The sequence below is a fragment of the Chroicocephalus ridibundus genome, chromosome 4, assembly GCF_963924245.1.
Source record: "Chroicocephalus ridibundus chromosome 4, bChrRid1.1, whole genome shotgun sequence".
Classification (NCBI taxonomy): domain Eukaryota; kingdom Metazoa; phylum Chordata; class Aves; order Charadriiformes; family Laridae; genus Chroicocephalus; species Chroicocephalus ridibundus.
This window is the reverse complement of record NC_086287.1, coordinates 93,545,906-93,559,075: the sequence shown is the minus strand read 5'-3', so window position 1 is coordinate 93,559,075 and position 13,170 is coordinate 93,545,906. Positions and strand designations below refer to the sequence as shown.

Here is a 13,170-nt window from a genome sequence, read left to right as displayed (position 1 = left end):
CCCTGCGCCGGGGAGCGTGATGCCGGCCATGACGCTGGCATCCCCACATCTCCTCACTCAGTTTTTACCGTCCCAACAGCAGCTTGGGGACGTGAGGGACCACAACCACCATCTCGTACCTCCTCTCCCAGCAGAAGTGCTGGTATTTGAAGCCTGCCCAGCTCCCCGTGCTCCCAGTCCTCCTCATACTGGTTTTTACAAGAGATGGCTAATGCCCGGGGGCTGCCGCAGCCCGCGGTCCAGCCAGGAAGCCGGGATGGAGCGGGATGACCGGTCGCACACTGGGGACTCACCTGGCCCATTCCAGGTGTCCGGCTCCTGCAGGTTTTCTCCAGGATCTGGCTTCTCCGGCTCCTTTGGGCTCTCCGGGGTGTCTCTGGACTCTGCAGCAGGAGAGGGAAGGCAGGAGGTCACGCGTGGGGAATTTCAGAGGCAGCATCCCGTGGGGGTCAGGACCACTGGACCGGCAACACCCTGGGGCCAGGATGCGTGTGGGGGTTCAGCCTCGAGGATGCACGTGTGCTTTGGGGGGGTTCCCTGTGTCCAACCCTCCCCATTGCCCACCCAGGCAGTCCCCTGCGCCCCATGGGACGACCCATAGGGACAGCCAAGCCCACCCACGCGTCCTCCCCAGGGATTTCCCGAAACTCCCTTGGGTGGGCACCCACTTCCCCCCACCCCCCCCCCCATCCCCTGAAAAACCTCCGCATCTCTCCCATCCCACCGTGGGCCCCACGTCACCCGGTTCGGCCCCACTCCCGTCACGGCTCTATTTGTGGCGTATTCATAGCAACTTGATAACAATTATTTTCTCCATTAACTGCTGCTGGAGATGCAGCTGATAAAGCCTATCTGCATATGACAGTGTGGAAGATTAGCGCCCAAAGTACATGTTTGCCTTGGCGTCCCGGGCGGATAACCAGCACGGAGCCCAATCGATCGGCGCCAGAGCGAACACCCAGGGGTGACGTCACCGGCATTGGAGATTATTAATACAGGTGATAAGCGGAATGATTAACATCAAATAAATCAATCACCGGGTATAAAAGTCCTATTATTTTTGGCTATAAATCAAAGTGCCTGGCATATCGATTTTTATCCATCGCGCTGAAAGCTTTAGTGGCCGTTATTGCTGCTCGGCGTTATCTCTGCTATCACCTTTTTATCGAGGCAGGCTAGTGCCAGGTGCAGCTCCGCGCCCGGGCTCCCAGCTCCCTCGCCCCCAGCCCGGCTCCCCCATCAGATAAGAGCCGCTCGCTTCTCCCTGCTGCCGAGCAAAGTTTGCCGGCGAGCCCTCCTTTCCCCCGGCTATCGGGGTGCCGGCGTGGCTCCCTCCTCTTTCCTGGCGCACCACGGGTTGGCTCCCGTGGTTTTGGGGGACGCTTCGCTCCCCGGGTTGCCGGTGGATGAAGGCAGCGGGCGCTCGCCGGGGACCGGCCGGCTCCATTAGCCGGCACAGCCTTGCCCTGCCGCGGTTATCTCGAAGGGCACTGCAAACATTAACTGATTAGGGTTTGCCCCCACCTCCACAGGAAGGAACTTAAAGGATATCTGGGGACTGTTTCGGCCCGGCCCTGAAACGCAGCCACCTCTGGGGTGGGGCACGGCACGGAACGGCACGGCACGGCACGGCGTGGCGGCAGGCAGGCGGCGGCGGCGTGGGCAGGAAGCAGGCAGCAACGGCCCCGGCCCCCCATCCCCATCCCTGCCAGCACTTACCGCCTCAGTGGCTGCTTTGCACCCCGGGGGGTCACTTTGCACCCCAGTGGGGGTGTCACTGTGAGCCCCCACATCTCTCCACTCAGTGCCGGGGCTGGGGGTGGGGGTGAAAGGCGCCGAAACGGATACAGGGCGACGGTGCTCATTAGCAGCCATCGGGGTGAGCAACCCGCCTCCGGTTTCCAGCCGCCTGACTTGTTGCCCCCACCTCCCCCCAGCACGCTGCTGCCCCGGGACGAGCCGAGATTGCTCCTGCCTGTGCCAGGGAGCATCCTCGCTCCCGGCTGATTGCTCGCCATCATCCCGGGGCCAGGCTGTCCCCAGCGGGTCCTGCCACCAGCCAGAGGGTGCCCGGAGGGATGGAGCACCCTAGGGAGACTGGGCGGGGGTGGTGTCTCACTTAATCAACAGCCCACCCCTCGATGGGTGGGTGGGTGGGTGGGTGGGATGCTTCATTTGCTAATTAACACCATGAACCAACAGCAGAGATGATGCCCAGGATGCTGGCGTGCCCGGCAGGTTGCTCCATTGGCAGAGCCCATCCCCATGGTGGGGGGACACCATGGTCAGACCCTGCCATCACGGTGAGACTCACCTTCACTGCCGGGGGGGCTGGAGGCGTCGTGCTCGGCAGAGCCCTCGTGGTCCGAGGCGGCCCCCTCCCTCTCCGAGGGGCTCTTCTCCCCCACCGGGCCGTCCTCGCCTTCCTCCATCGCTGCCAGGGAACCTGCCGAAACACAGAGGGGGCGGTTAGGGGGGAAAAAACAGAGGGAAAACACCCCAGTGAGTTCTCCCAGTTGGGAAATATAGGAAGCCAGTGCTTGGGGGCTAGCAGAGGGCCTTTTCCCTGGCCACGGGGGCCTGGAGGAGATGTCCTGCAGCTCTGCGTGCCATGGAAGGAAAACGCCATCCCCGACCAGCCCTGTGGTCCAGCATCTCCCTTGTCCCCTTGCAGAGGGGGTTTATAGAGCCACTGCCTTGCTCCGGGGCGTCCCCAAGGGATGCCCAGTTCCCCTGCGGACACTGTGGGGAATGAGCCCCGCATCCCCCTGGGACGCGAGAGGGGTCCCCACGTGCCGCAGGCACATGGCTGTGGCACGGCGAGGTGCCCACCCCGCTGCAGCCCTCACCTGCACTTCCCACCTCAACCCCCTCCATGGCCCCGACGCCTGCCCTGGAGAGGGCGAGGGACCCCAGAGGCCGTCCCCCAGGGTCCCCAGCACCCCTTGTCTGACGGGGGACTCATGACACAGCCCCCCCGCCATGCCCACAGCCCCGGACAAAGGGGGATGCTACGGCAGGGATACAGGGTGCACGGAGGGTGCAAAGGGGGTGCGTGCGGGGGACACCCCAGCAGTCCCCCCCCCCGCCCCCAACAGCCCTGCCAGCCCACCCTGCCGTTTCCATGGTAACGCAGCATCCCCATCCCCGCCGAAACCAAGGAAGAAAGGAAGAGCGGAACACGCGGCTCGCGCCGCACGAAGCCACGCCGGGGGGTGCCCGGTGTCCCATCCGTCACCGCCCGCCGAGCCCGGCACGCGGGCAGGGGGAACGAACGGCGCGGTGACAAACCCTCTGCAGACCTCAGCTGCTCTCTGTGACTCCAGGCATGTATATTTACAGCGGGAGAACAAAGAGCCCATAATCTATACAAAGCAGACAACAATGAGCGTGAATAAAGAGGCTGCCGGAGAAGGGAAGGCAATTTATTCTAATTCTGCTAATTTCAGTTCCAGCACAATTAAAAAGGCCCTGATAATATTCAGAAACAATCGCCAGCTAACAAATCGTTTCTCTCGCTGTAAATGAAACATTGTTAGGCTAATTTCTTCTTTCACGCCTTCACGGCTCTTGGGCTTCTGATAAAGTTAACCCGACTCTCGCCTGTTCCGTGGCTTGGCACCTCCAGCCTGGCCGGGGAGGGATGGACGGAGCCGGGGAGGGATGGATGGAGCTGGGGAGGGATGGACGGAGCCAGGACCACACGTGGTACCCACCCGGGGGTGCCCAGACCACCCGCATCCTGCCCCAACACACGGAGCCCTGGCTGGGAGGGAGACGGGGATGCCCCACATAAATGCGATTGTGGAAAACCTGGGGTTTGGGTGCCGCTGAGCGCCTACAGGGATGACGGATGGCCGGCAGCATCCTGGTCCCACGTCACCGCAGTCCCTGGAGGCATCCCAGCACCCAGCCTGCCCCACTGCGGCATCCCGCTCCCAGCACGCACGTCCATCCCCAGGGGATGCTCTGCCAGCGGTGCTCCCGGCGCTGCCGGCTGCGTGGGTTAAATGAACTACTGGATAGCTTTTAAAAAAAAAAAAAAAAAAAAAAAAAAAAAGGTGGGAAAAAAAAAGAAAAAAAAGCAGGCGAGGGAGAGGGAGCGCGGAGCAGGGAGCGGAGCGTCACTTCTCCGGGATTGCTGGAAGCCCTGCACAGTTATCACCGCACACAGCCTCCCTCGGCTTGCCTGATCTGTCTATTCTTCATTAAGCAAATACGCTGAAATGGAAATGAAAACATAATAGCTATTTGATTTTCGGCGAGATATTTTGCATATTGGTTCAGTGCTGATAGTGGAATTTCATCAACTCCCTTTTTTCATGCTTTAAAACTGAATTACTGAGGCTGGCTTTACAGAGAGGGGAAGAGCCAAAAAATGCTCCCTTCCAAGATACTCCGCTTCGACGATTAACTCTTCTCCCTCCCTCCTTCTCCCTCCTTTTTTTTTTTTTTTGATAACAAGGGAGAATTTTTTTTCCTTTTCTTTTTTTTTTTTTTTTTAAATTACGGTTGTAAAAACTTGCAGGAAGCGGAGGCGGTGTGCCCATGTCACCTGCGCGGAGGCTGGGGATGCGGGTCCGGGTGGGTGCGAGGGTCGGCATTCCCAGGGCTTTTCCAGCGGTAGGAAAACCCATCGTTACCCAGGTGATGATTTAATCATTTCACTCAAATTAAGGTTCTCCCGGCGCAGGAACAATAAACCTTTTCTTGATTCTTTGCGCTTAGCCGGTAAATTTAATAAAAGGAAAAATAATATAGCAAATAAAAAAAGGAGGGGGGACTTCTCCAGGCTGCCAAGAGTGAGACCCTGGACGCTCCGAAAGCCGGCACGCAGACAAGAGCAAAGCGATAAGAGGCCTTGATAACAGATAGAAAATAGCAACAGCCCCAGACTTTCCCACCGGCCCTGGAGCGAGGAGGAGGAGGAGGAGGAGGAAGAGGAGAAGGAGGAGGAGGAGGAGGAGGAGGAGGAGGAGGAGTCATCCCCATGGCGGAAAGCAGGTCCCAGACCAAAACCACATGCAGGCTGGGGGCAACCTGCCTTCGCTGTCTGGCATTCATCGGCACGCATCCAACTCCAAAAACTTACTATTTTTAAAAATAAAAAGGCTGGGCAGGCGGTGAGCCCAAGGGAGGGCTCCGGGAGCCGGGGAGCGAGGGCAAGAGCCCGGATCCGGGTAGACTCAACGCCCCGAACCTCACCGACAGGCACCTCAAAGCTTGTGGTGCAGCCCGTCCCCAGGGCGCTCGGCTCCGGGTGTCACCCCCTCCAGCGCCCGCGGGACCAGGGGGACGTCCCCACCTCCACCAGGCTCCGCGGGACCATGCAGGCAGCACAATGGAGGCCACCGCCTTCATCATCCTTCCATCTCCTCCTTACCCTCACCCTGGCCCTGAATCCATCTTCCAATTAAAAATAAACCAAAATAATAATAATAATAAACCAATAAACAGCTGGCTGAGGCTCCCCACCAGCACCGCCACGATGCTCATCCATCGCGATCGAGATGTGGGGAATCCAGCTCAGGCATCACCTCCTCGAGGCGGCGCCGCTGCCCCTAAACCTCCTTTTTTTTCCCCACCAAATTTCGCAGCCGTGAGCAAAGGGCTGCAGGCGCGGGCAGGGGGGGCCGGCGTTCCCTGGGGAAAGCCGCTGTCGGAGAGGGGCGCAGGAGCTCCTGGTGCAAAGCCAGCTCTGGTGATTCGGTGGGGTCGGGCACAGCCCGGGGTTTCCCCAGGGTCTCGTAGCAGGGTTGTGCCGTGTCAGCCCCGCAGCAAGCAACGCCCAGAGAACAACCTGGGCTGCAAATCCCAAAACCACCGGTATCTGATGGGACACCAGCCCGCCTCTTCTCACCCAATTTTTCCCTGGTACGCATTAATGTTTGCCTTTACCAACGACCTCGAGTGCCCCCGAGCCCGTTCCCCGGGGATGGGGGATGCCAAGCACCACAGTCGAGGGCAAACGAGGTTTCGGTGGCCGGGAAATGATGCCGGTCCTCAAAGGTCACGTTATCCAGCGGGTTATTTTTTCCCTCCTCTTGCTTGATGCTGCTGGGATCCAGCATTAAACAGCAATGCCCTCCAAAAACGAGGGTCCCGCGAGACACACCTTCCCCCGGGACCCCCGTTTTGGAGGAAAACGGACTTTTTTTTTTTTCTTTGAACACAAATCAACCCTCTCCCCTATCAGCCTGGCGGCAGCATCCCAGGGCCAGGCTCCCCCCGCAGATATCAGGACATTAAATATCAGCCCCATGCACGGAGCCGATAGCGGTTGGGGCCAGCCCCAGCAGTACCTATCTCTAATTAAGAGCCCTTCTCCATCACCCCCAGATAAAACTCACCCCGACCCTTCCCGCGGTGCCCTGTCTTAGTTAAAAGGGCAAGGAAAAAAAATAAAAATAAAATGTTTGGGAAGCCGGTAGGTAGAGGGGGGAATTTATAACGTATTTATAATAATTTATTATTACATTATGCCTGATTTATCCAGGAGGGGAACGAAGGATATTGGGGGATGCTGCAATTGCTTGCAGAAGGAGATGCTAAGATTGCTCGGGGGGGGGGGGGGAGGGATTTATAATAATTTATAATTAGATTTATAAAGTATTTAGGCCTAACTTGTCCAGGAGGGGAAGGAAGGACAGTGGGGGAATGGAGGTGGTGGGGGATGCTGCGGTCGCCTGTGGGAGAGGGGATGCTGCAATTGCTCATGCGGAGGGTGTGGGTGCTGCGAATGCTCGTGGCGGGGGGGGGTGGGGTGGGATTTAGAATAATTTATTATTAAATTTATAAAGTATTCAGGCCTAATTTATCCAGGAGGGGAACGAAGATGGCAGGGGACGCTGCGATTGCTGATGGGGGCGATGCTGCAATTGCTCATGTTGAGGGGGGAAATTTCTAATTAAAGTTATGATTTATTTAGGCCTAATTTATCCAGGAGGGGAATGGAGTACAGTGGGAGAACGAAGGATAGCGGGGGGATGCTGCGATAGCCGATGCAGGGGATGCTCATGTCCGCACCCGGGAACATCCCGGCCACTGCAAATCCCCATCCCGGCGATGCAAAACGCCCCATCGGGACACGGCCCCCCCTCCCCACCACCACCCCCGAGCATCCCTGCCCGATCCGGGGCAGCGCTGCCCCAGGGGAGCCCCCGGCCGCAACCGTCGGGGAAGAAAAGAGCCGGGGAGAAGCAGAGCCTGAGAAAAAGCAGCCCTGCTGATAGGGGAGAGATTGGTTTCAGCCGGAGCTGCTCCCCCTGCCAAGTCCATATCCTATCGGCGCGGGGTGCAGTTACTTAACATTCATCACCGCCTGAACTCTGTAACTTTATCAGCGGCCGAGCATGGCGCCATCGCCGAGCCCAGCCATTCCCGGCGCTCAGATAGGGCCGATAAACCGCTGATAGATTACAGGAGATTGTTTCACTTCAGGGGCCGCGATTACTAATACTAATAGCGAGAGAGGCCGCATCATATCAAACAGCGGCTGGGGGGGGGGGGGCGGGAGGGAGGGGAGGAACGGGCCGTGGGGGGCACGGGAAAATAATGAGAAAGAAAATACAGGGACAATGACAATGAAGTGACTTTACGTTTCAGATGGGGTCGATAACACCCTGATAGATTTTAAGAGAGGAGAGAGTCTAATAGAGCCGTCCCCGTCCCCGGCACATCAGATGGATGGGAGCAGATTGCTCCGTGAGAAGGGGATGAGATGCTTAACGCGGTCCTGCCTTCCCGGCTGGTGGTGGGGCCGGGGGCAGGAGACGTTCAAAGGACAGGAGGGAAACTGAGGCAGCCGGTGGAGCCCCTCTGCAGCCAGTGGAGAGGGACCGGTCCTTACTGGGGGGACCTGGGAGTGTCCTGCATCCCAATCCCCATCCAAGAGCAGTTAGAGATGTTCAATCCCATGCCAATCCAGGCAGGATTTGGGCAGTCGGGTGTGAGCCCATGGCTGGGGAGTGGCTGGATACCCCGATATCCACGGAAGGAAGATCCATCCATGAAGATCGGGCTCCAAATGCGCACGGGTGTGCGAGGTGGCACCGAACCGCGAGGCTCATTGCCACCGCTGCTCCTGCACCACGTGCCCTCACTGCTGCTGGCCAAAGGAAGTGTTTTCCAGGTGAAAACCCCCTCAATTCTGGTACTTTTTCTCCCACCTGGAATAAAGCTGTTCCAGTCGGGAACAGCTGGAGGCCAGGGGGATACTCCCCCGGCAGCACGGCCCCATGGAGCCCATCAATACCAGGTGACGGCGAGGCCAGAGGTCAAGCTCTTTGCTAATCTAGCGACAAATTACCCCGGAGATGCCGCAACGGATCCGTCCCCCTCCCCATGGGAAGAGGTTTTGGGTCCCGCCAGGCCCATCCCGCTGCCAAAAGCTGCCACGAAGGGAATGGGGAGAGATTTCAACCTCCATCCCAAGACTTTCAGTCCATGATGGCACCAGGCGAGAACAAGGATGGAGGGACAGGGACAAGGATGATGATGAATGTGGCCCAGAAGGCCACCAGACCCATCACTGAAGGTGCTCTGGCTGGGGTGTCCCTGCTGCTCACAGCCCCCCAGTGTGCCCAGTGCCAGCTCCCAGTGGCATTCTGGACCATTTTGAGGTCTCCAGCCAACGCTGCAGCAACGAGCAGGGACTGGTGGGGCTGAAGGAGCAGAAAAGGACCCTAAGAGGGGTCCTTTGGGTGTCCCACCTGCAAGAAGCAGGGTGGGCGGCTGGCACTGGGCAGAGGGAGGTCACCAGGAGCCACTGGGACAGTGCTGTCCCCAAAACCCCTGCTGCCACAGCCCCCCCCCACCCCGAGCCTTCGCTGGACCAGCACAAGCGCCCGCTGCGACGCAGCCCCTCCATCGCCAGCACCTTCCCCTGGCACCCCCAACCCTCCTCTTCCTCCAACTCCAAGCGGCATGGCAGTTCATGCCCGGCTCCGCGGACGCAGAGTTTGCCTCCGTACAAACACGCGTGCCTGCGCTGCCTCTTTCTTTTTTTTTTTTTTTTTTTTTTCAAAATTTTTTTTTTTTTCCTGTTCTTGGCATTTTGGTGGAGCGAGATAAGAGTAAAAAACAACAGAGCTGCTCGGAGAGTGAAAAAGGGAGATAGATAACGCAGATACTGACTCCTACACAAAACAGTCCTGGCTTTATCACTGCTTTTTATCACAGTTCCTCTAAAAAAAATAAAGAGAGCAGCCCAACTGGAATGGGGCAGCACATTAAAAAATGAACTTTATACCGTTTGCTCTTTAGTTTTATATTTAGATGAAACAAACTTAGATTCTTGAGGTCGATACCTTTTCCAGTGCGAGGAACCAAAAAGTCTGGAAGCCCCATTTGCTCCAGCAGGGACGAGCGAGGAAACTCAAGTAAAATTTCGAAAAGCAGATGGTAAGGGAGCGGTGCCCGCTCCCATCACCTGGCCTTGTTTGAGGCCACCGGGCACGAGGGTTCAGGCATCTTTAAGCCCAGATGGGCCAGTGGGATGAAGCCGGACCCAACGCATCCCACTGGACCAGGCAGCATCCTGCCACCGAACCAGTGAGGCTCAGGTAGGAGGTGGATGTAGAAATGCAGATGCCTCCCGAGCATCCCTGCGCCCCACCAGCCGCCCGCTGCTCCTTGGGGACAGCCGGAGCCTGCCCGAGATGCCACAGCTGGCACTGGGATCCTGACCATGCGCCACAGCCATGTGGCATCGCTGCAGCCGCCGAAGCCAAACATCCCCGTGATGCGAGCGGGTCCCTGGCATCCGAGGACAGCATCTCCATCCCAGCGCAGGGACGTGACCGCGCGCGCCGTACGCCCACGTCCACACGGCTCCCGAAAATTCTTTGCCCGTCGCAATCCCTTGTCCCCAAGGCCACCGCACAGGACTCTCCCCTCCCGCTGCCAACCCCGGGCACAGGCTGGCACTTTGGAGCCGAAAAACCCCAACCCACAGGGCACGGCCAGAAAAAGAGGGAAAAAAAAAAAAAAAATAATAAAAATGGACTGGAGGTTTTTCCCTCCCCTCGTACTCCCTTCCCTACCTTCTTTTTGAAAAACATAATTTATCTGTGTATTATCAAGAAATCCAGACACTTTAATCAGTGAGCTATGAAGTCAGTATTTCCATTCTTATCTAGCGGAGGAGTGGAAATGGAGAGCAGATAGGCAGCTCCGAGCCGGTCCGTGGTGGGGAATGTTAATGGGAGGAGCGGCAGAGCCATTGGCTACCGAGCTGCCGCTATCGCTGCCATTATCGGGGCGTTATCAAGGCAACCATCGCAGCGCAGTAATGGGGCCAGTTCAACTTTCCGCATTATCATAGGAGCTGGAAGTAGCATGAGAGGCCTCGGCTGGGAGACGGAGAAGCGAGCGAGCGGCTGAACTTCCCGGCGGAGCAGGGAGGGAGGCGGGGGGGGGAAAGCTAAAAAGCAGCTTTTTCTCCCCGCGGTCCCCTGAGCTGGCAATGCGCGGGGTGATGCTCTCCCGCTGGGGCATCCTCCTGTGCATCCCAGGTACCGACCCCCACGAGCATCCCCAAAGCCCCGGGTACCAGCCCCTAAGCCCATCCCCAAAGCCCCGTGCACCGATCCCGCCACGCATCCCCAAATCATGGGGCCGTGACCCCCGGCTTCCCAAGGACAAGACAAAACAATGCACCTATATTTCATCAGATGAACAAATTAGAGGAGCACATTTCCTCCACGCGCTATCGGACGGGAGATGTCAAGAAAATATGTTGATGTGAGAAAGAGGAGATAAAGAATTATTTTGGAGGAAAAAAGCCGTGGAAGGCTCTTATCTGGAGTGACTCATAGGCACACACTCCTTAACCCCACTGCAGCCCAAGGTCAGCAGTTACATTCCTTTCGGCATTTCATCCCTTCCAAAAAAACATGTTGCTGCAGGAACAATGCGGAGCCTTTGCCGGGCAGCCATCGGAAGAGGGAACTGTATTACCCCCGAAACACTTGAACTTTCCCGATAAAATAAGCAGCGGGACAGTAGCCTGGCCAAGCCGGAGCGTCCAAAAGCCCTGAGTCAGGCAACAAAAACAGTCATGGGACACGTTGCAGAAAAAAAAAAAAAAAAAAAAAAAAAAAAAAAAAAAAAAAGAGATTGGCCTCCTGCTCCCACTCCTGCTCCTCTCCAACAGCGGGGAGTCGATTTCTTCTTCCCCCAGCAAGAAAAATCCATGTCCTTGGCGCAGCCATAGGACTCGCAGAGCCGGAGCGTGATGCGGGGCTGGCAGAGAGGTGTCTTCCACTTTTTCCTCTTAGATAAAGAAACCTTAAAAGCACAAGGTTTCTCTGCCCCGGCCGTCCCTCCAGTTGCTCCGACCGGTGCTCGGGGCCGCTCTCATCCCTCTTGCCGGGCAGCCTCAGGTCCCAGCACCCAGCTGTGCCGCCATGGAAGGTCTGGGCTGGTTTTCTCTCCACAACTTTGCCTCAGTCAGCATTTTCCAAGGCAAATCATGGGGTTTTTTTTTGCAGTAGCACGGACAGCATGGATGGAAAGCATCCTCTTCCCTTCCCCAGAATGGGTGTATTTGACCCCAAATCCACCAACACCAGGCAGGGCACAGCAGCTCCGTCCCCAGGCTGTGCCAGCCCTGCTGGTCCCAGTTCGGGCAGCGTTGTCCCTTCCTTCCCCAGGGATGCGGGTGGCATCGACCCCACACAGCCGGCACGGGGCTGGGAGCGCTGCACAGCGAGGGGTGCCCCAAGGATGCTGTGGATGGTGGATGCAGTGACGCTGGAGGACTTGGCTCCCCAGTGACTTGACGCCATGTTATCTTTGGGATGCCACCATCGCTGGGTGGCTCCGATGGGTCGCCAGGGAGGGGACGGGGCTGCCCCTCTCCAGGAACCGCAGATCACCTGCGCCGTGGCACTATCTCCTTGCACAATCTGCCGCAACACTCCGTGGGGAAAGGATTGCTTTCTTCCCAAGCCCTGATTGCCGAACTGGCCGGCTCACAACTTGGCGAAAGGGGAACCTGCAGCTTGCTAGGTGGCCTCGTGATTCACGACGGAAAAATAAGACCTTGCCCAACAGTGCAAGTTCGGAGCCAGAGCCACAAATCCCAGCTGGAGGTGTCTTTCCCGATGTGGCGTGGGATGTCAGGGACGGCCCCCGCGGCGCGGGCATCACCACAGCTCCGTGCCTGCTCAGGGTGCCCTGGGAAGGGGTGCCATGGGGGTGTCCTGTGGGGGTGCGGGAGGTGGAAGAGCAGCAGCAGACACAAACCAGCCCAACCCCAGCGCCCACGGGCCCTGGAAGTGGCCACCTGCCAAAGCCGCCGCAGCCTCCCTCGCCGGCACGGCTGCCAGCACCACCTTCCCGCCCCACGGCAGCGACATGCACCGGGGCTCTCGGCAGAACAGGTTTTGCCACGCCGCCGGGTGCCCCACGCATGGCTGTGGCCAGCCTGGATCTGGCACTTGCCCTCCGAGCATCCCGCACGCATCCTCCCTGCCTGATGTGGAGATGGGGATGGCCAGAAATAGCCATCCTGGGGATAAACCCTGAGCGAGGTCACGAAACGGGCTCGTAGGGTGGGACAGCCACAGCGCATCCCGTGGCCAGCGGAGCATGGGCAGCCCAGAGGCCTGTAAATGGATATATTGCTCTGGAGAGGCTGAGGCAAGCTGTCCCCTTGGCCACCAGCCATCAAGTACAGCGCCAACCCCTCTCCCAGATGCAGGGCCCACAGGGATGCTCACGCCTGGACCGCTGGGCTGTGGAAGAGGAGAGAAACTTTTTCCAGCATCACTGTGGCTGGTCCAAATCCCGCATCGAGCGGGAGAGCGGCTTTCCCGCAGCACTGCCACGTTACCAGTGAGAAACGGCTGGCGACAGCTCGGAGAGTTCACTGTGGTGGGCTGCGTCCCACCAGCATCGCACCGTCCCACCCTGAGGGGACCACGATGGGTCCTCGCCTCCAGGAGCCCCGGATGCCGCCCACGGCGCATCCCAAGATGCCGGCAGCTTCTGGGATGGGCAGAGCCGCTGCGGAGGCAGATGTGCCATGGGGCTTTGCTTCCTGCACCCTTTGCCAGCACCGAGGAGCCGCCACTTCGGGATGCCACTGAGTCAGGGCTGGCAAATGCCTCGGGGCGGGGGGGTTGCTCAAGAGGGGAGGGGTTGGCAGGCAGCGCCAGTGGGAGT

At 58.4% G+C, this 13,170-nt stretch overlaps 1 protein-coding gene across 2 annotated transcripts in view; it reads right to left on the bottom strand.

Moving 5' to 3' along the window:
* Positions 1-13,170, bottom strand: part of ZFPM1 (zinc finger protein, FOG family member 1) — a 34,847-nt gene that overhangs the window by 17,284 nt on the left and 4,393 nt on the right. For both annotated transcript variants that reach the window (XM_063334816.1, XM_063334817.1), the window contains 2 exons: positions 2,315-2,446; positions 294-383 (listed from right to left, as the gene is read on the bottom strand). In XM_063334816.1, coding sequence (XP_063190886.1) covers positions 294-383; positions 2,315-2,446 — 222 coding nt within the window. The remainder of the gene's footprint in view (positions 1-293; positions 384-2,314; positions 2,447-13,170) is intronic.